The sequence below is a fragment of the Typopeltis vanoorti genome, chromosome 18 (genome assembly GCF_054136105.1).
Source record: "Typopeltis vanoorti isolate ZY-2024b chromosome 18, IOZ_Tvanoo_1.0, whole genome shotgun sequence".
Classification (NCBI taxonomy): Eukaryota; Metazoa; Arthropoda; class Arachnida; order Uropygi; family Thelyphonidae; genus Typopeltis; species Typopeltis vanoorti.
Genome location: NC_143566.1, coordinates 59,995,782 through 60,017,611, shown reverse-complemented (window position 1 = coordinate 60,017,611; position 21,830 = coordinate 59,995,782). Strand labels below are relative to the sequence as shown.

General features: G+C 33.0%; 1 protein-coding gene across 1 annotated transcript in view; it reads left to right on the top strand.

Annotated features, from left to right (window-relative positions):
* Positions 1 to 21,830, top strand: part of heph (polypyrimidine tract-binding protein 1 heph) — a 209,848-nt gene that overhangs the window by 144,414 nt on the left and 43,604 nt on the right. Inside the window, exon 11 of the mRNA XM_090407996.1 lies at positions 16,513 to 16,643. Coding sequence (XP_090264122.1) covers positions 16,513 to 16,643 — 131 coding nt within the window. The remainder of the gene's footprint in view (positions 1 to 16,512; positions 16,644 to 21,830) is intronic.

Here is a 21,830-nt window from a genome sequence, read left to right as displayed (position 1 = left end):
CATTTGACTTTATACTTCCAGTTGTTTACCTTTGATATATGAAAGGTAACTTAAGATATTAGTCTAGTGTGTATAACATTAACATCGATATTTAACTGATTTTTCTGTTTGGATCGAAGCTCATGTTCAAGAAATAAAATGAGATAGATGCATTTTAATAGTTAAGTTTCACTAGCTCAAAATGTACATCTCTATGATTATACTTTAATGTATTTCCATCATTATTTTAATCAAAATTGTCAGTTTGGGTACTGTAGTGAGACTAATCAATCTGTTTATTAGACAAGAATGTGCATAGATTGAATCTGTTTTCAGCACAGTACAGTATGTCTGGGTTAGCTTACCAAGACCACTGAACATCATATCAGATGGGTGGGATAGTACTCCATTGCAGTCACTTTAAATTTTCTAGATTATTCAAGAAATCTCGAACGATAAATTGTGTTCACTAACCGAATAGGAACAACACTGATTCTATGTGGTTTTTTTGCATGTGGGAGTTATCTGAAAAATAAATTTTTATTTTTAATTGTATTATGGAGTAATAATTATGACCTTTTATACTCATGTTTAGTATTAAAAGTAATGTAGGAAACTGAGTATTAATACTTGTTAATTGTTCCCTTTATCAATGTGTTTAATGGTAAGCTAGAGAAATATCTAACATCTTTAATAAATTTGTTTCAAGTGGTATCTATTTTACTTCACTAAAATAATTGGATTTTTGACTAAATAGGAAAATAAATTATTAGTGAAAAATTTAAAGCTAAAATATATTAAAATAATTTATTTATAATAGAAATGATTATTAAATTAGTATTTATCTAATTTTCTCATTAGGAACAAAATGATTATTGATCATTCATAGTTTATGGATTATGTTTTGAATCTATATCCTAATAAATTATAAAAAACTTGAATGATAAATTAGCTTTACTTGAAAGTACATATTAACCGAGAGCGACTGTATGCTCTGCTAGCCTGACACTCTGAGATAACATCTAATGTGCTATCTAACAGACTATGTTAGATTCTTAGTATTAAAGTGACTAGGTGCGTGTTGATGTTCACGATCTAGGATGTTTCACTGTTTGAAAATACGTTTGATCTTCAGAGTTTCTTGTTAATGATTCTGTGGTATCAATTTGCCATAGTCTATGACTTGTCATGGTTCTTGACAAGTAAAATCGGGATGGGAGGTCACTGAGCTGAAACTCAACTTTGTAAATTCGTTGGCAGTCTTTGTCTTAATTGGCATCCTAGATAGCTGAGTGGAAGGCTCATCCACTGCATCTCTTAGGCAATAGAGCTCGCTTAACCACGTACCATATATTTTCTATCCCAGGCAAACACAATTTTAAACATTAAGTACATGTGGCATGCCACAAGTTTTTTTCAGCATTATTTTTATTTTTTTAAATATTAATCACTGCATAGAAAATATCTCAAGATTTGCTTTTGCATTGCATCACTTGTTTTTCTGCACCAAATGAAGTATCTACAGTTGATCCCTGAATAACATGGGGGTCACGGAGTGCCAGTCCCCCACACAATGAAAAATCCATGTATATCTTTTGACTCCTCAAACACTTAACTACTAATAGCCTAATGTTGACTAGAAGCCTTACCGATAACATAAATAGTCGATTAATACATTTTTGTGTGTTATATGTATTATATACTGTAGTCTTACAATAAATAAGCTAGAGAAAAGAAAATATTATTGAGAAAGTACATTTACAGTACTGTATTTATCGATACCGTAAGTTTACGACACCTGTTTATGTTTACAAGATGAAATATGTTTGTCAGTATCTACATCAATATTGTCTTACATGTTACAAACTCAAGACATCAAAAATTAAAAGGTAACATGAAAAAGAAATTCATACTTATTTGAGTATAATGATTCGTACATTGATAACAAAGCAGCAGCAGTATGATTGCTTTATTAGCTAGTGTAATTGATACGATTACTTCACTGTAGGCTAGCATATATACTAATGAATGAATGAATCATTATGAAATTTTTATTTTATGATAATTAATTATTAACTAATAACAGTTAATTTCATGCAGTTATGATTTAATACAACATCTTTATGTTTGTTTTACATTTCTCTTGACTGCAAATGGCACACATACGGTCTGTAAGTGTTGTGTGCGGTAGGTTTGACAAATTTTAACTTTTTATAATAGATTTGTGTATATTTTATTTGTGTATATTTATTGGTAGTAAATGATAAAATAGACTAGTATCTGCATATATGTAATGAATGCATAAAATATTTTATGCATTCATTTACATACCTTTGTCTTAATTTTTGTGATATTTGTAGATAACACAGTTCGTCTGATAGTTTTTTCAAATTGTTGTAAATCTCAAAAAAATTTTCCAGTTCAGGAATACCTTGTATAGCGCGGTTAATAGGTTCCAAGAAGAGTCTGCGCTATGCAAAACCACGTTGTTTGAGGTCTATAAAGGTTTTCAATTTAATTTTATTACAAAAATTTAGAATTTTTGTAATAAACAAAAATTAATAAAATTTGTTATTCAGTTAATAAAAAATTATTTTTATTAACTGAATAACAAATAAAATCCTTTTAATCTGATATAAAAGTTGTAGAAAACAACAAATATTGCTTTAATATTAGCGTACAGTAATTTACTTTTTACTAAAGTAGTCTTTTAGTGTTCGTTGAACCATCCTTGTCTTCTTTGTCTCTTCAAGTACTAGATCTCTGTAGCATTTGATGACATTATTGAGACTTTGTCTCACGTTGATGCTTCTTTCCAAATTCAGGTCGGCATTTATGAGAAAGTCGGAAGCTTCGTCGATTTTTCTCACAAAAGTTGAAAGGTCAGCAAAGGAAAATTCTTCAACCACGACATCAGTGGGGTCAACTTCGTCGTCTTCTGCTTCATAGGCTCCAAAAGGGTTTCATCATCCAGATCATTTGAATGAGAATCAATACATTCGTTCACATTGTTACAATCGAAACTTGTAAAACCAAGGTCTTTGCCCATCTGCACAATTTCTGTTGAGATTTCCTCTTTCTGTGTTACAAAGGCAACAAAGTCCTTTGAACAATGCGGCAAGATATGCCATACGGCTCTCATGTTGCTTTGAGTCACCTCTTGCCAAGATTCATAAATATTTTGAATGGCATCTTTTATGTTAAATTTCTTCCAGAATTCACTCAAAGTCCTAGAATCTTCTTCTGCTGCAGCTTTAATAGCTTGAGCAAAAGTTCGTCTTAAATAGAAAGCCTTGAAAGTGGAGATAACACCTTGATCCATCGGCTGTAGAATTGATGTTGTGTTTGGAGGGAAAAAATGAATCTTGATATTTTCATCTAAGTCAGTCAATAGAGTTGGAATGGCCTGGCGCATTGTGTAATAAAAGAAAATTTTTAAAAGGAATTCTTTTTACAATAGCTTTTAACTTCAGGGCAAAAACAAGTTTTAAACCAGTCTTCGAAAATTGAACGAGTCACCCACGCTTTTTTATTTGAAAGCCAATGTACAGGTAAATTGTTCTTTGTAAAGCCCTTAAGAGCTCTTGGGTTTTCCGCTCTGTACACTAGCAGTGGCTTCAATTTTAAATCACCTGATGCATTACCTTCTTGTAAAAGTGTCAATCGGTCTTTTGACACTTTATACCCAACTTGTGTTTTTTCCTTCTCTGCTAGAAATGTGCACGATGGCATTCTTTTCCAGAACAAGCCAGTCTCGTCAGCCTTAAAAATTTGTTCTTCTGTGTAGCCTTCCTTCTCAATAAGCTCCTTCAATTCATTGGGAAATAATTCTGCAGTTTTAGTGTCAGCACTTGCGCTTTCACCTTGGATTCTTACGTTATGGAGTCCCATACGCTTTTTGAAATTGTAGAACCACCCGTGACTTGCTATAAAAGTTTCATTGGTTGTGCCTCCTTCATTTTCTTTTATTTTGTCATATAGACTTGTTGCTTTTGCCTGGATTATCATTTGACTCAAAGGAATCTTTTTCTGATTACAATCTTCAATCCAGATCATTAGAAGGCGTTCCATATTTTCCATTGTAGAAGATCGATTTCTCGTGATCACTTTTGACATATAAGAAGCGGTGCTCATTCCATGTTGTTTAATCTTTTCTTTGCTCTGAATAATTGTTTGTACAGATGACTCATTCATTGAATTCTCACGTGCTATTTTAGTAAACGAAGCGCCATTCTCATGACATTTTAATTTAATATTAATATTAAATATTAATATTAACGTAAATAATAAAATGCTGCTGGGAAAGAACGTGTCTACGTGAGAGCCAATCTAATAACTACTGCATGAATGTGGCGCCCGGGAGTCGCCAGTCAGTGTTGACAATGTTAGTGTATGTAATAATAAAAACCGCGTTGTTCAAAACCGCGCTATACAAGGTATTTCTGTATATTTATTGAAAAAAATCTGCATATAAGTGAACCTATACAATTCAAACCCATGTTGTTCAAGAGTCACCTGTATATAAATATCCAGCACTATTTCTATTTTATGATTATACTTTCATAAAAGCTTGAGAAAAAGGCAATCAGTAAAATCAGCAGTCCTCTCTTATCTCCACGAATATGGAATTAACTAGTATATGCTAGTATAATGAACTGCTGTGAATTTGCAGCGTTATGTCATCGGCCTGGTTGGCCAAGTGGTTAGCATATTTGCTCTCATAGCCAAACAGCTGCAGCAATCTTGTCGTGGGCATGGATGTTTGTGATTGTGAAAATAGTGGTGGTGGGCAGTAAATGCCATTGGCGTAGTTGCAGTTGTAGCTGGTAGATTAAGCGGTGGAGATGGAGAATTGTAGAGCAGATGCCCTCCCTCGATGAGCCATAGGACTCCCTGTAGGTGTTACAGATTATTAATAATAATATACGTCATATAAATAGCATAACATTACTATTTATATGATGGATAGTAAGTCTATTTCTTATTTTCTCTTAATTCAGGATTTGTTCCTTCGACAAAATAATCAGAACAATTTGTTTTGATCATTCTATGGGAAAAAAGCCCCAACATCCTATCATGACATTATTCCTATTTCAATCTCAGTCCGTGATCGAATCTGAATTTCCACTAGATGTGGAAATTCAGATTTTGCATAAAGCTTCACAATTTTTCATTTGACCTTAGATTAATTCCAAAAACAAGATAACCAGGCTTTTCTTGAAAAATAAACCAAAATATAGGCTATTATTTCTTGGGATTAAACAATAGAAAGAATAAAGCAAAAAATAATATATATTTTATATTATATTATATATTTTACAGTTTTATATATTTTATGCTACGGTAAAACTGTAACAAGAAATATATAAAACTGTGTATATTCAATTCTTCAATCTAGCAGGATTGGTAAATACACAGAATTGACTGTGTGAATAATGCAGGTTGAAATATGATTATTTCAGAAATTGTTGAAATTGAAACCTACTGGCCAGATGTAGTCTGTCATATACGGTATGGTGCAAAAAAAAAAAAAAGTGCAGAGCCTATGGCATTTAGCTGTAACAGTGGTATTCATATTGGAAGACAAGACATTATTGTTGAGCATTATTTTTGCTATGGAGTTGATAGAGCAAATGGTCCAAGCTTACATGTTTGTGAGCAGTTTATTCATAAGTGTGCCCCAAGCAATTGTGTCATCATTGTGTTAATCGAGAGGTTCTGACATACCAGAAGTGTTCTGTGTTAATGCAAAGGGCATTCATGGAGACCATGAACTGTTAACACAAATGAGAACCATGGGCATGTGCTGCAGCAAGTGTTATAGTCTCGGAAATGCAGTCAACGAGGTGGTCACTACAGAGAATCCTTAAGGTGCTGGGTGTCCTTTCCTACGTCATTTTGGTGGGGCAGTGGTGAACAGCAATGGATTGTGCTGTGTGGTAAGAATACTGTGCTACTTGCTGGTTAATGTTGTGAAGATCCTTCCTTTCTCCATAATGACTGGTTTTTGGACAAAGCACATTTACATCTAAGCAGTCATCTAAACAGAGGAACTTACAGGTTTATTAGTCTCTCGAGACCGGAATTTGTCCAAAATCTCTTCACAGAGTGGTTTGCCACATGGTGTGCAGTTTCTGGCCATGGGACCAATTCATTGAAGAGGGTGGTGTAATTATCACCTTGAATAGTGAAACATTAACAACGTGTTGTTCCCTTTCACACAGGATTTCGATAGGACCCAAAAAATTGCATTTCATGCACAGATATTCTAACAGGATGGAGCAACCTGTCACACATCACATGATTCTAGAGCCTATTTATCAGAACACTGGTTGCTCATTTTGAGGTTCACAAAATTTTCATACCCTTCATCTCCTGATCACACGTCACTTGATGCCTTCATTTGGGGTAAGTTGAAGGATTGGGTATTCCATGACCTATCTTTAAACATTGAACTAAGGGATAAAATTACACAATGTGCCCAGCAGATGCCCCAACACTTCTTCTCCAATAACAGTGGGTCTTAACCTTTTTAGCGATCGGCATCCCCCTTGAATCTAAAAATAAGTTCTTGCCCCCCCCCTGAAAAAATGTGTTTCTATTTCTTTATTTAGGAAATTACATCTATTGCAAGATAATTTATTTATTGAAAAATAAACACATATGCATACAAAACAATATCTCAAATTTTAATACTATGTTGTTGTTTATTCGTAATAATACTTTTGAAGTGAGGCTCCTTTTTTTGAAAGAGCCACGCATAAGTCATCACTTGCATATAAGCGATTTCTGGCTTTTGTTTTTATGTGCAAAAGTGATGAAAATCCCATTTCACACAGGTAGGTGGTGGCAAATGGTAAAAGTATCTGCAATGCTACTTTGCCAGCTGTGGATAAGGTTCTGTGTACACCAGAAGTCCAGTTTTTCAAATTCCATTTGAATACGTGCATTGGCTCGTATTTCAATAAAATCATCTTTTATTAAATAGCTGTCGTCCATCGAATCTAGGTTAAAATTTAGAAACTTCTCTCGCACCCCCAGAGGTGCACACACACCCCAGGTTAAGAACCACTATCCAAGAAGATGTGTGCTACAAACCTGTCTTGAAAGACAAGGTGCCCATTTCGCACACGTAATCTACCGTTGTTAATTCTTTATTCGACCAAGATTCCACCGATAGTTGTGGCTGTACATATTGTCATGTGTAAACATATTTTTTTGTTAATTAACCCATTTACTCTATAACATATTGTTGTAGTTATTTAATGTTTTTTGTGCCATACTGTAGTATAGTGTCATGTGATGATTTGGACATCCCAACCCATGGTCAAGTACTAAATGATATAATTTGTCCGGTGCCTGGCAGGAATGTGTTAAGGAAATGATCTTACTTATTGGTTATTTTTTACTTATTTGAAATAAAATGATGAAACTTATTTGAAAATGAATACATAATATAAATTAGTTGCATATATTTTGCCTTTGTGGCACAACACATCTTTTCTACATTTCAACATAATCAAAATCATATACGATTTGATTTCAGGTAATCACAGATGTGTTTAATTGTTAACTGTTAGGAAAGGAGATATAGGTTAGTCCAAGAAGGGAAATTTGATCATGTTTCGATATCTGGGTATTATTGAAGTTAAGCTGTGGGGAGGATGTTTCTTCTCCCCCTGAGAGATCAGACATGAACGAGTTTTGGTGGCATTAATCTTTATAGGTTTGTCCTTCTTTCCCCATTGAGGTATAGTTAGGAGATTGGAGTTCAGGTGATGTCTAATTAACCACAATATAGTCATTATGACATGTGATATGACACATCTTTTCCCATTACCACCACCTTGTGTTTTGTTCAAGCAGGTATTTGGATCAGTAGAACTGATGCAGTATTCAAACCATGGGAAGGAGGAATAGAAGTCACAGAGGTTATGACATTTTACACCCTTGTGGTGCCAAAGGATATGAAATAGAACTGATGGGTGAAGGCAGATAATATATGGGTATCTTTGAAATTCCTCAATTCATTCTTAATACTTTAAGTAAAGGACTTTTCTGAAATTTGTAACGTTCTGAGTTTGGTAACTAAATCATCTTGATTTAGCTGGGATTTTAAATATGCATTTCAAAGATAAAATATGTATTTAAGATATTTTATTTTTTGGAAGAGATATAGATTGAAAAGTTGTATTTAGGACTGATTCCTATTAATGAATGTCTTAGGTGGACCATTTTATTGTCCATCTAGTTCCAGAGTTGATCGTAAAATTTAAGAAACCTGAACATCAACATGGAAGCAGTTCAGATCGTATGGGAAGACAATGATTCTTATATCGTTTTATTTCTAATTCCATGAAATAAATTTAAATGAATCTTACTTAGTCCAGGTGATGTCTGACTAGTGAGAATATATATATAATCATTATGTCAAGCAATGTGACACCTTCATTTTTTTTTTTTTTTTTCCTATCTAGTATTACTGAAAAATTACTTAGTCAAGCAAGGAATAAAGGCATGAATGCATGCTAAGTAACTGCATACAGTACTGGAAATGGGCGTAGTTCAGAGTTTTTATAAGGTGTTTTCATTGGCTGTCACATTAATCATTGTTGATGTGATGTGAATCCTGGCTTATAACTGAGTTAAACACTGACGTAGATATTGTGTAGCATATTCTAATCAGTTCAGAGATTGATTGGTATTTGTGATATTAATCCCTACTCACCTAAAGAATGTATACTGACTCCATAGTTCAGTGTTTCAAAGATGATTTTTTGCCATTGTTTCTTAAGATATCTGCATGGATAAACTGGTGTTTTTTTTGTGGTAAGAGAAATAATTGTGCTGTACCTTTCTTTATTATAGGCATATTACAAGTAGTGGCACGTGCTTTCCATCAAAATAATCAATCATAGCTATATAGAGCGAAAAGAATTATTTGGTTTCAAACTATCAAAAAAGGTCAGAAACCTATAGGACATCTTAGTACCATGGGCTGGTTAAGAGCTTGGTAATCAAAGAATCCTAATCTGGTGACCAAACACATCCTGCTGCCCACTTCAAGCAATTTTATGGCTTCATTGTACTTTATAATTACACTACTTACTATCTAAATATTTCGGTAATAGCATTAAATTTACTATGGGGGTGAAATTGCATGTCAAGAGAAATTATATATAGATTAGGGACATTAAAGTTCAGAAGTGAGATTTAATATAAAAAAATGAATACTTTGTTAATATGAAAAATGTAGATATTAGGAAGGAACTTGGCATGGTGAATTTAAGTGAATAGTCACTTAAATTCACCATGTCAAGTCACCTAAGCACAATGGGATAGAGGCAAGATTAGCAAAACTGGTGGTTAATAGCATTTGAGTGCTGACAGATGACACACTAATTTGGAGTTAAATCGATAACTCCTTTAAATATTGGCAAATATTTTGAAGAAATGCTGGATGCAATATGGAGCTTGTGATTTTTTAATATTCCACACCATTGTGAATGCTGTAGAATACCCATCTCTAAGTAATGCAGTTAGTGAACCAGTGGTAGTAATTATTTGTTTCTCTCAGCCATTGAATAATTTTCTTGTCTATATGGAGCTTAATTTCCATGGTATTTTCTTTAAATATCTGTATACCATTCATCTATATTAGAACAAATTGAGGCACCTGAATCTGGTATACCTTCTGTGTTGAGGTATATCTGGCATGTATGTTTTGTTTTCTAGTATGTTTTGAATGGAAATTTCAGACTACATTTTCCAAAAATGCATCAATGTCACTTGTCATACAATGCTTGAATTTGAGCATATTAACTTTACATAATTTTGATGCATTTTAAAGATCTAAAGATTCCTTATTGTGATTATGTCACAATAAGGAATAACCTGTGCTGATTGTTACGTTAGCAATGGTGAAAATGAAGTTTGGAGGCAGTTGCATCCTGATCTAATTAGATTGAATGATGGTAGTCTGACATCTGGTGTGGATTTTGTAATCTTATTGGTTGCATCTATAGGAGATAAGTTTTATGCAATCATCTGCATAATTTGTTATTTGCATTTTGTTCACAGCATCTAAGACTGCTTACTTTTCTGTTGAGTTGTATCGATCTTTCTTTTTAATTAATAACATTTTTTTTTTTATCTTGTTGCATTATGCATTTGTGTTTATCATTACTATATTTTGTATGTCCAACTTCTGTATTTTGTTTTCTCCATAGTTTTCAGTGTTTTATTGGCAGAGATCATAACTTTTGTATGTAGAACAATCCTAATGGCCTAAAGCTTATGTTATTCAGAATGCAGTATTTGCATCTGCAATTAAAGCTGCCATCAAGGTCTAAAGATATGCAATGTTTATACCTTCTTATGTTAGCTCAGAATTAAAGCAGTTCTTTTCTGATCTTTGCTCTATTGTTTGGAAGGATGAGTCCTTTAAACCAAATATAGGGAGCTCAATTTTGGTAGCTCTATTTCAGTGGCATTTCCATTTGGATATAAATCTCATCATCATATTCCTGCCATGTACCCTCAAGGGGTGTACAGGATATGATAGTACACATGAAAAAAATTACATCATTACTAACTTCCTATTTACAATTTTCCTCCAAATCAGTCTGTTACTTGTCAAGACTCCAACATTATCAGATCTTATATTTCTATCGTCTAAGGCACTTTGTACCGTATCAATCCACCCATATCTTGGTCTTCCTCTGGGTCATTTTGCTGCCAACCTGGCAGAGAACACTTGTTTTGCTAATCTTTCCTCGCCCATTCTATTTAAGTGACCATACCACCTGAGATTAGCTCTGCTAATGCATTCCTGGATGCTGACAATGTCAAGTTCTTTCCTAATAACCTCGTTTTTAATATGATATTGCCATTGATGCCATCTGTTCACACCTATAATCTTTCTCAGGACACTCATATCTGCTGTCTCTAGTCTTTGGTCAAGTGTTTTACTTCTGACCCAGCTCTCAGATCCATAAGTTAAAACTGATTTGAACACTGTCTTGTATACAGCTAATTTAGTGTTCCGACTAATTTCTCTCTTATTCCATATGAATTTATTCAATTGACTTCCTATCATACCAGCTTTGCTGATTCTGTTGTCTATTTTAAATATTTAAATTACCATCTGACTAAAAATCATGCCTAAGTAGCTGAAATGTTTTACTTGTTGCACAGGATCTTCATTCATAACACAGTTGACATTTTCAATGATTCTGCCTATTTTCATTGTCTTTGTCTTTTTATTGCTGACCTTCATACCATATCTATTACGACAGTTATTCAATTTAGTCAGAGAATCTTGCAGACTTGTAGCGGATTTATTTAGAAGTATAACATCATCTGCATAAAGCAAAGAGCTGACATTAACATCTCCAATTTTGATATCATGTTTAATACCACTTTTCTTCATAATGTGATCCATATAGATAATGAATAACAGAGGGGATAATGTACATCCTTGTCTCAAATCAGATTCAACATTAAACCATCTTCCTGTACTTCCTTCAATTCTAACTGCTGACTTACAACTCAAATAAAGACTAAGTATTGCTTGATATAATGCCCCATTGACACCATATAACTGTAGCGTATTGAATAGCTTGTCTCTTGGCACCTTGTCATATGCATTTTCCAAATCGACAAAACTTAAATACAGATCGATGTTATATTCCCATGCTTTCTCGACTATTTGTCGTAAAGTGAAGATCTGATCCTGACAGCCTCTATTTGGCCTGAATCCAGCTTGTTCTTCACCAAGCTTTTCTTTCACAATTTTTCTCAACCATTTCTCAAGTATACTTGCATAGATCTTGCCAGGAACAATCAGTAGGGAAATATCTCTGTAATTCTCACATTGTTTTATTTCCCTTTTTATATATAGGTACTATTAGAGCTCTACTCCAATCATCGGGAATTTGCCCCTCTGTCCAGGCTTTCTGAATTATGCAGTGCAGCCGATGTAAGACTTTTATAGCAACATACTTCAGCATTTCTGGTCGAATATCATCTACTCCTGCTGCCTTTCCACATTTCAAGCCTTTGATTGCTTTTTCTACTTCAAGTATGGATATGTATTCCTGACTGCATGCCTGGTCAGTGTTTTTTATCACTGTGCTGTCATCACTGCTTGTTTCATTTAGCAGTTTTTCAAAGTAATTACTCCATACTTCAAGGATATCTTTTTCTCCCATTTTCATGTCACCTTTATCATTTGTAACTCCTTTTACAGCACTCTTACCTCCATTCCTAAGCTCCTTCAACAACCTCCAGAATATTTTGCCACCTTCTTGATATTTATTTTCTATATTCTTGCCAAAGTACTCCCATGACTTTTGTTTAGCTAGTTTTACACAGTGTTTAGCATTCTTGCATTTGTCTCTATATTCTCTAAGAGCACAAGCTGACTTATTTGACAGGAACTTTTGGTATGCTTTCTTCTTTTCCTTCACTGCCTCTTTAACTTCATGTGTCCACCAGGGAGTTCTGATTTTTTTATCCTTGCAGACAACCTCACCACATGCCTCTCTGGCAGAATCAATCAATGTTTTCTTCAGAATTTGCCACCGAATCTCCAAGGTTTGATTCCTGTTCTCAAACTCTTTCATTTTTTCTTCAATAATCTTTGCGTATTTTAGTCTACAGTTCACATCTGAGAGCTGCTCAACTTTTATTCGCTTTAAAACTTTCTTACATGTTATTCTTTTCAATATGAAATTCAATTTTATCCTGCTCAAGACTAAATAGTGATCACTTCCAATTTCAAATCCTCTGTACACTCTGGTGTCCTGCACCAGGGAGAAAACATCACTATCAACAATAACATAGTCAATGAGACTTTTCTTATTCCTAGCCTCTTCTCTCCATGTGAATTTGTGCACATTTTTATGTTGGAACATGGTGTTAGTAATAACCAGTCCATGTCCTGAGCAGAAATCCAACAGATATTTGCCATTATGATTAGCTTTGCTCTTTTCTCCAAATTTTCCCAAATTATTTTTGTATGTCTCACAATCATTTCCTACTCTATTTAGATCCCCAACAAGGATCAACTTTTCATTTTTCATTGTGTCAGTTGCTTTCTCTAAAGCCTCAAAAAATTCTTCCACTTCTACTTTAGTAGAACCTTCTGTGGGACCATAGGCACAAATAGGTCGCATTGTCCAGTTCCCCATTCTCATATTTGCCCACATTACTTGAGACTGACTGCCATTCAAGAAGATTAGCCTCATATTTTGTGTTGAATACTATGGCTATTCCTTCTTTTCCTTGATTGTCATTGCCTGAATATAACATTTTGTATTTATTGCTCAGAAAGATCTCACCAATTTTGGTCTTTTTTGTTTCAGTCACCCCTATTATGTCGATCTGGTACTTATCTAATTCCTCAGCTAGCTGCATTTCTTTGCCATTCAGGCTTCTTACGTTGATAGTACCGATCTTTAACTCTGGTGATGTTGAGTTGGGGGTTTGTCTTGAGATTTGTTCCAGTAGCTGACTTTTCCCTGTTTGCCCTGGTTCCCTGGCGAAAAACAATGGGGGGCCTTGTTTAACCGGGCGACACCCCAGCCGGCATGAAATTTTGTCATGTTGTACCATCAGGATATAAATCTTGATACTCTTAACATGTCAGAAATGGTTTTAAAGTGCTTTTCAGAGAATTCATCTCCTGTTACAGAAGTGATGCAGTTCCCAATAGAAAATCTGACTTCTCACCTATCATTTGGAGTTGAGTATGAACAATTAAGACAGCTATGTGATTGAATGCTATATAGCAGTAAACGAGTATGTTACTTTTAGCATTATATTGCTGCTTTTACCATCTACTTTATGCGGTAATTTTACTTGCATGTGTTATTGTATGAAAGCAGCAGATTCTTGGCTATATATAGTTGATTTACAAATAACATGAAACAAATATTCATGGCTAAGGTATAGAGAAATGGCATTAATTCTTTCTATAATGAAATTTTCCCAATTTCATCAGATGTTTGTACTTTTTTTGGGAGGAAATTTATGCACAACATAGATGGATATTTAGAATTTTTTTTTATTCAGCTGTTAGTTCAATCCAATTAATATATGCTTATTAGCAAAATCATATTCATTAAATTACATTAATTAATAAGGAATTAAAGACATATTTCAGGTTAGCCTGTGTGCCAAAACTAGTTATTGCATTGGTCTCATCTGTTATAATATATCAATTTTGGCCAGGATCAAGGGGATCTAAAATTGCCGTATTTAGATTACAAAAAACCTATATTCCTACTTATACATAATTTTCAGAAAAATAGTTTGTTGCACATGTTAACATCTAATAATTAGAAACAGTGTATAGGTCCTGATAGATATAAGAATACAGCTACAGTTGCATTCGTCTGGGAAGATTTGTTGAAATAAAATAGTTATATCTAAAAATTAAATTTCCAAAATACTGTTATCAGAATAGCATCTGCGGTCAGTCTAAATATTGTAATGATACATTTTTCACACTTGCTTTTTTTTTTTTTTACTTTGTATGAGGTACCTGCTAGTTTCTCAAGAAACTAGCAGGTACCTCATACAAAGCATCAGATTTAAAAAAAATTACAGCATTTGAAAAATGTATGTATATATAGTATTGAAGTTGAAATGATTTCAGTGCTGAAAAATGTCTGCAGTCATTATCAATAGTTATGCATCATAAAAAGAACAAAACCTTTTCATTTCCCAAATATCTGAAAATATTACATAAGAGCCCATCATATTTCAATAATGATTCCCTCTGAGAGTTAGATTGTATCTAAAAAAACTTAAATGATATTTAGAAAGTTAATTAAACCATTTAAGTGTAATCACATCTAAGTAATTGCAAAGTTTGTCATTTTCTCCAGTTGTGTATGGTAGATATGTAGCAGCCACAAAAAAAAAAGGATAATATGAAAATAAGAGTATCAAACGTAGCTGTAATGGTGCAAAACAATATCTTGCAAGGGAACTTAGGAGATATTTGTTGTGTAATTTTCATCTCAAATTTTTCTCAGTTGAAATAATACTTGCATTCTCATGCCAAATTGTAAAATACTGAATTATCACAAGTGTCCAAACAGAAGAAATAACTGAAATGTAAGTTTCTATTCTTGAAGCTACATTCACATTCTATACAGCATGTGAATCCATATGTACAATTGTCACATTTGCTAATATAGTAACTTGCATTCAACAGAACAGCAAATTGTTTCTCTTCTGCTTGGAACTTAATGCAAAAACATAAAATTTTCCTTCTTTTAAATTTAGAAATAACGTACATAAATTTAGCATGATAAACCAACACATTTAATAATCAAGAATTAAACGTACTATAGAAATTCATACTGTAACCCTTTGTTTTTGGATAGTTGTATATCAGTACTTTATTAGTATTTAAAGTTGCATGGTAGTAGTATTTAAAATGATCTGTAATCAAACAATGAAAAAATCTCATTCTTTTTAGTAGCTAACACATCTTTCCTAGTTCATTTGGATACTTATTGATTTCTTGTCATGAGCAAGCATGAATGTTTTATATCATAAAAAATATGATCAGTGATTTTGAATCACTTGATTATTTTCTAATTTTTGCTGTAGGCAAATGAAGGGGGGGGGGTAGAAATTTGAGATGAAGAATTATTGTTCCCCAAGAATTTATTCACACATCAGTTCCAAGTACAAAGCACCTACTGGTGCAGTTGTGTTCTACAGAAAATTCACTTTAGTTTCTGGGTGAAGTGAAATTAAGCTTATGTACCAAATACTTTCCAGTGGTGTGTATTGCTTTTTGAGAATTAAGTATTACTGTAATTATCTTAATATCCTTACATATTCTCCAGGCATTAAAAAATCAGTTTATCATATCCATTGATTTTCTTTATAAATAGTTATAAGTTAGGTATTTTCAGTTTTAGATAGATATTACTCCTTTTTTATTCTATGAATTTCATTGTATGCTGATTTAATTTTTTTAACATGGTCGATTTCTTACATGTGCATGCATATATACATTAAAATTGCATGTGTTTATGGGGATGTTGTCATCATTGCAAGAGAAATGGTCAGTTATATATTGAATTTAAGAAAAGAAATAAAAGTATTAAAGGAAGAGAAAGGAGACAGTTTGCACACATTTCAAAACTCTAAAATAAAGTGAAAGTGTTTTGAATAACTAGTAGACAGAATCAGTACCAGACAATTAAAAAAAAATTTTTTTTTATTTTTTTTATTTACCTTCACCCACCAAGATCATGTCTTCCTTTATGCTGCCCTTTCCTTTCCTGAGAGGAGGAGAACACAAGTGAGCAAGTAGCACAATAGGGATTGTCCTTATTTCATTTGCAGCAAATTGTGCTGCTGTTGGAGTAAGACCAATAATCAGGATTTGCACCATGGGAATTCCAACCTAACTTTAGTTTGGACAGGAAGCTTAAGTTATTTTAATTTTACTATTAATTAAAGCATAGGTAAAGAACTGTTATAAAATTTATTGCCCATTCTTAGCTTTGCCTCTAGGAGGGTTTGCCCTTTCTCCAGCAGCCTCCACTGCAGCAGCCCTTGGAGTCGCAGGAATAAGACTGCCCGGCAATCAGTTCATGAGCTGTGTTCTGCTTGTTAGCAACTTAAATGAACAGGTTTGTGACATTTTTCTTTTAACTTTAAAATTATTTAACATTTTAACTTTAATGAATACTTTCATAGTGTCTGATTGCTATTAAATCAGAGCTGACATTTAAACTTAACCTTTTATTCAAATTAATCATTGCATTGTTGATATAAAAATATTTATTAACATTATATTTTAATCCTTATTTTTCTCATTAATTCTGTTGTCTTTCTAATATTATTTCTCAATTTTTTCATATGATAAATCAAATATTATTTTGTCAAATTATTTTAATTTATTTATTTTATTTTTAAAGTAATTAATTAAAATTTTTTTTTATGTTTTGCACTGGTTTGATTTTATGGTAGTGGTGATGCAGAGTTGAGCAAAGTGCTCCAAAATATACTGAAACTACTGAAAAGTACTTATTTTGTTCATCTCTGTGTAAAGTTTTAAAGTTAGCCTGTTTGCTGTATTTCAGAAAATTTATTTTATTTTTTAAAAGTTTTTATTTTTTAAAATAAAATCAATACAACAAAATCCTAACTTTTACTGAAAAAATTGTAACCAACTTCAAACTTATAATAAATTTCAGGTGTGGAGTAATTTTTTATTTAAAAATGCCACTTTGGACCTGATTGTAATTTCATTATATTGGTCTTCATTACAAGAAAATGTTTTTGTGTATAAGAAAATCTGCAGTGGCCATTTTTCACTGTGACATAAAGATATTAATTTCAGTGGTCTTTGAAATTAGTATAGACAGTTATGCTAGACAACCTTGATTACATGTTGGATACATATGAAAGTATATCCATAAATGTGCTGAAGTCAGCATAAGTTAGCAGAGAATTTGAGAACTCGTGGAATGTTAGCACTAATGAGATGAAATGCCATCAATTCAGAGAAATGTCAAGCTATATCTGGCTTTTGAATTGTTTTATTGACAATTTGTACTATATTACACTGCTAGACTGTTAAAACATGTGATGTGTGTGTGTAATGGCAAGCATTATATGTATTCAATTTCAGAGTTTCACATTTAATTGCAATCAGTAGATATCAATAACCAACAACAATCATAACACTGATTTGAAATCAAGATAAACATTAAATGTCTTTTTCTCCCTCTTACATCTTATATACCATCATCGATCTGTCAGTATTCCCATGGATATACGAATGAGTGGTGAATTGGTCTCGGGTTTGGGAGAGGAGATGAATTCACTGCATTTTGAAAGATATTGTTCATTTGAACTTTTCTATAGAGATGCAACAACTGCATAGTTTACCCAGGTGGAATGCAGTTTCTTTATTCAGTTCATGGCAAGTTAGCCAGTTTCATACATTGCTAGCAGGGTTTCTCCCATGTAACCCTGGGTTTCTATGTCCCATATAACAGGCAAATTGGCCAGCTCATATATGCCTTCAACAGAAAAAAAATGCTGTGTTGTGGGAAGTAAGTACATGGCGTGGTGCAGATGGATTGCACAGACAAAAGATCATGTATATAGTGAACTCCAAACAATTCTCAGGACTTGTTTGGGGGTGTTATAATATTAAAGTTAAAGAACATAAATGGCATACCATATAAAACTAGGCAAAAAAAAAGAAACAAAGTAACATAAACTATTTACCAATTACAGGAAAATCTTGCTTAATGCAATTAATGCGCGCTAAGTGAAATTGCATTAACTGTATACAATAAAAAAATAGGAATAATTTTAATTCATCCACCACTTAAAGTAAATTTGAAAAAAAAAATTTACAATCTATATTTAGTTAGTTATCCATCAGTTAATTAAACAATTGCTTAATTATATTTGATGTCTAAACATTTGATTGAGCTACTTTTTACAAAAAAAAAAAAAAAAATTGTAAAGTAAAGATATTTGAATAGTGCATGACATCTTATCATACGATTTGTAATTGTTTATTACAGCTTTCAGCACATACGAACCACATGTATAACGTGCATATAGCAGCACTCAATGTTCAAAATGTTCCCCCTTTTGCCTTTACAGATGCCTGAAGTCTCTGAGACTAAACATTGGTGGCATGCACAACATTCAATGGAAATGCCACCACCACTGCCTGCTCCAAATCCACTTCAGATTGCTGATGCTGGTGTGGCAGGCTTCTCATTCAAGCTCTGACCATAATTTGAAGTCTAGCGGATTCAGATTGGGACTTCCAGATGGTGATGTTCCCGTGCCCATTCGCCTCCAACCACTATTGTGTGGTCATCACCTTGTGTGCAGGGGCTGTACCACAGGTTCCAGCATCTTGATATGCTTTGGCAGTGGTCTTGATCTATTTTTTGCAGAAATTCAACTTGGATACCGCCTGATACCATCGCTTTATTTTTTTTTATTTTTCCCTTCCTCGCATCAAACCCTTCACTGAACACATCTACTAACCTAATGCAGATGTTTGATCTGCATTAAGTCAGTAGTGTTGGAAAATGAAAGCCAAGTGGAGCTATATGCATTTAGGTAACTTAGAAAGATGACTTTGCCATAGCTGGGTTGCAGAAAACAATAATTCAGAGATGAAGTGAAGAGATCAGATTGTAATTTGGAGAGTAGTAATAAACTTTAAATACAATGATACTTCTTATCCTGAAAATAGTCATTAAGACAGCCATACATACTAATACATTTCAACATTTTTTAAAATTTTTTTATATCCACTGGAAATTTTCGTAGCCAGTGAAGCTATAAAAATGCAACTGGTTGCATTTTTATTTTAAATTGGCATTTGTATCAATTGCCCTTTATCTTCAGGAGCATAAATTTCTCTTAATTTTGTTTATATTCTTATACATTTATATCTACAATGTAATTCTAACCATGTTGGTTGGAATTTGGTAATGACTGAAACTGTATGTGCTTATCAATGATATTATATGGGCAGAAATTTTCATTTTATTACCTATATGCTTTCAATGAAAATAAAAAGCATTTAACTATTGTTAAATGCAATTATTTAGTTTGTTAATTATCTTTAGTTAACATTTTATGTTAACTAAAGATTTTAATGTTCTGCAGCAATTACCAGAGAACTTGGTATTGCACTGCACCAGTCATCACTGTTTTTTGCTTTATAAAATGAAGGTTTTGTTTTTAAGTATTAAAGCACATTCACACATAGTTCTGGTATACAACAGCTTTTAGTTTTTCTGGTACATTAGTTGCGTCCAATCTGATCTTTCCAATCAATCTGTTGGATATGGAGACTTTAAACCAAAGTAGGGTTGGGGACGGTTTTATTTGGTCATGGCTAACTACAAAGATATATGAAACCTACTAGTTTTGGCACTAAAAGCTGTAGCGCTGTGTAAAAAAAAAAAAAAAAAAAAAAAAAACCATAAACTATAACATTACTATGCAGGAACCATTACAATATAAACTGACTGAAACTATGTTGGAAGTGGCACAAGTTGTTCAGTATTATGCATGCAGATAGTTAGCTGAAAAGTTCAGGTCCAATGTATTGAAAGATCTGATGAGTGATTTTCAAATATCACAGAAGAATTACTCCTCGAGTAAGATATGGAGCTCTTATTCCACTCAATGTTTTGTGTGTGTGTGTGGGGGGGGGTGAATAGCTAAAGTTGTATTCTCTCATTGACACGTCTAATGTGTTCTTTCTGTATTATTTCAAAACTTTTAGATATCTGCCTCATGTAAGAAAGACCAGAAGAACATTGAATATTATAGACCCCAGGATGTTTGTGGGAGTTAGTCTTAAAGTAAACTTCGTACAATCAAAATAGACTTGAAAGCCACCCGGGTATCATTTGCTATGAGGATACAAGCAAGATAGAAATGGTGAAAACTGAAACCTCAGAGGATTTTTGCTGTAGAGCAGGATTAAAGAGTGGCAATTTTTGTATAGATTGTTTTTCTTCATCTCTTGGGGTAAAGACTGCCCTTTTTTGAGTATATGTTTAATACCTAGTGACACATGCAAAGATGAGAGTAGATAACACCATATGAGTAGGCTTGCAATATATGCAAAGTGAAGTCATTTCAGCATTTTTGGTAATTAAAACATCTAGGAAGAGCAGTTTTCTTTCTTTTACTTTCTAGTTCTAAAGCATTTTATGGTGGAATGAATTAATAGACAAAACGAAATCATGTAAATCAGCAGTGCTGTATTTCCAGAAAATGAATATATCATCTACATCTCTCTGCCACATTGAATGTTTCCAATTATGATAGCACTTTTTCAAAATTTTCCATAAATAAATGCACATGGAGGAGACAGTGGACTGCCCATTTCAAGGCCAGAAAGCTACTTGAAAATTTGTCCACTCTATCTGAACTAATTAGAGTGAAGACGATGTTTGAATAGCTGTGAGATAGCAGCAACTAACAGATAAACAATAAACCTAGGACTTTCCATCATTTTTATCTACAAAGTGTAACGAAAACAAAATTGCTACAAACTCATAAATCAGAGAAATTGGTTTTGGAATCAGCAGCAACTTTGAAACATTCACCAAACCTCAACAAGTATTGAATGTATAAAGTTAATAAAAACATGGGAGACAGTCATTTTAACAATTTAAACTGGCACCACTATTAACTAATTGTTACTGTTCATATATTGCGACAAAGTATTCTTTGTGCTGTGAAGATGCTTTGTATAACATTAGTAAAATATCAGAAATAAGTAATTATTTTCTTGTGTTGTGAATTAAAATTGTTAAATAAAACATGAGTGGGTGAATATAAAGTTTAATTATCTGAGGTAGTCTGACAAGGTTTTTTTTTTTTTTTTTTTTTTTTTTTTTTTTTTTTTTTTTTTTGAATAATCTCTTTGGGTTAATTTATAATTAGCCTAAAGTAATTTAATAATTAGTCTTTAAGGAGATCATTTTTCTGTTGGTCCATAATATAATATACCAAATGGATCACAACCAAAAAACAAGTAATCTTTGTTTCTTGGTGTTTATACCATGAAACACTATTATGAATTAGATTAGGTCTGCTTGTTAGCATTCTTGAATGCTAATGTCAAATTACCCTCTTCATATAAACCTGCCATTGATGCCACCTAATTATATCCAAAATTTTTCTCACAGCTTATGTTTGTCTTGTTTTTAACCCAATTTCAGATCCATAAAATGGTAAATACCTGTTGGATTTCTGCTCAGGACATGGACTGGTTATTACTAATACCATGTTCCAACATAAAAATGTGCACA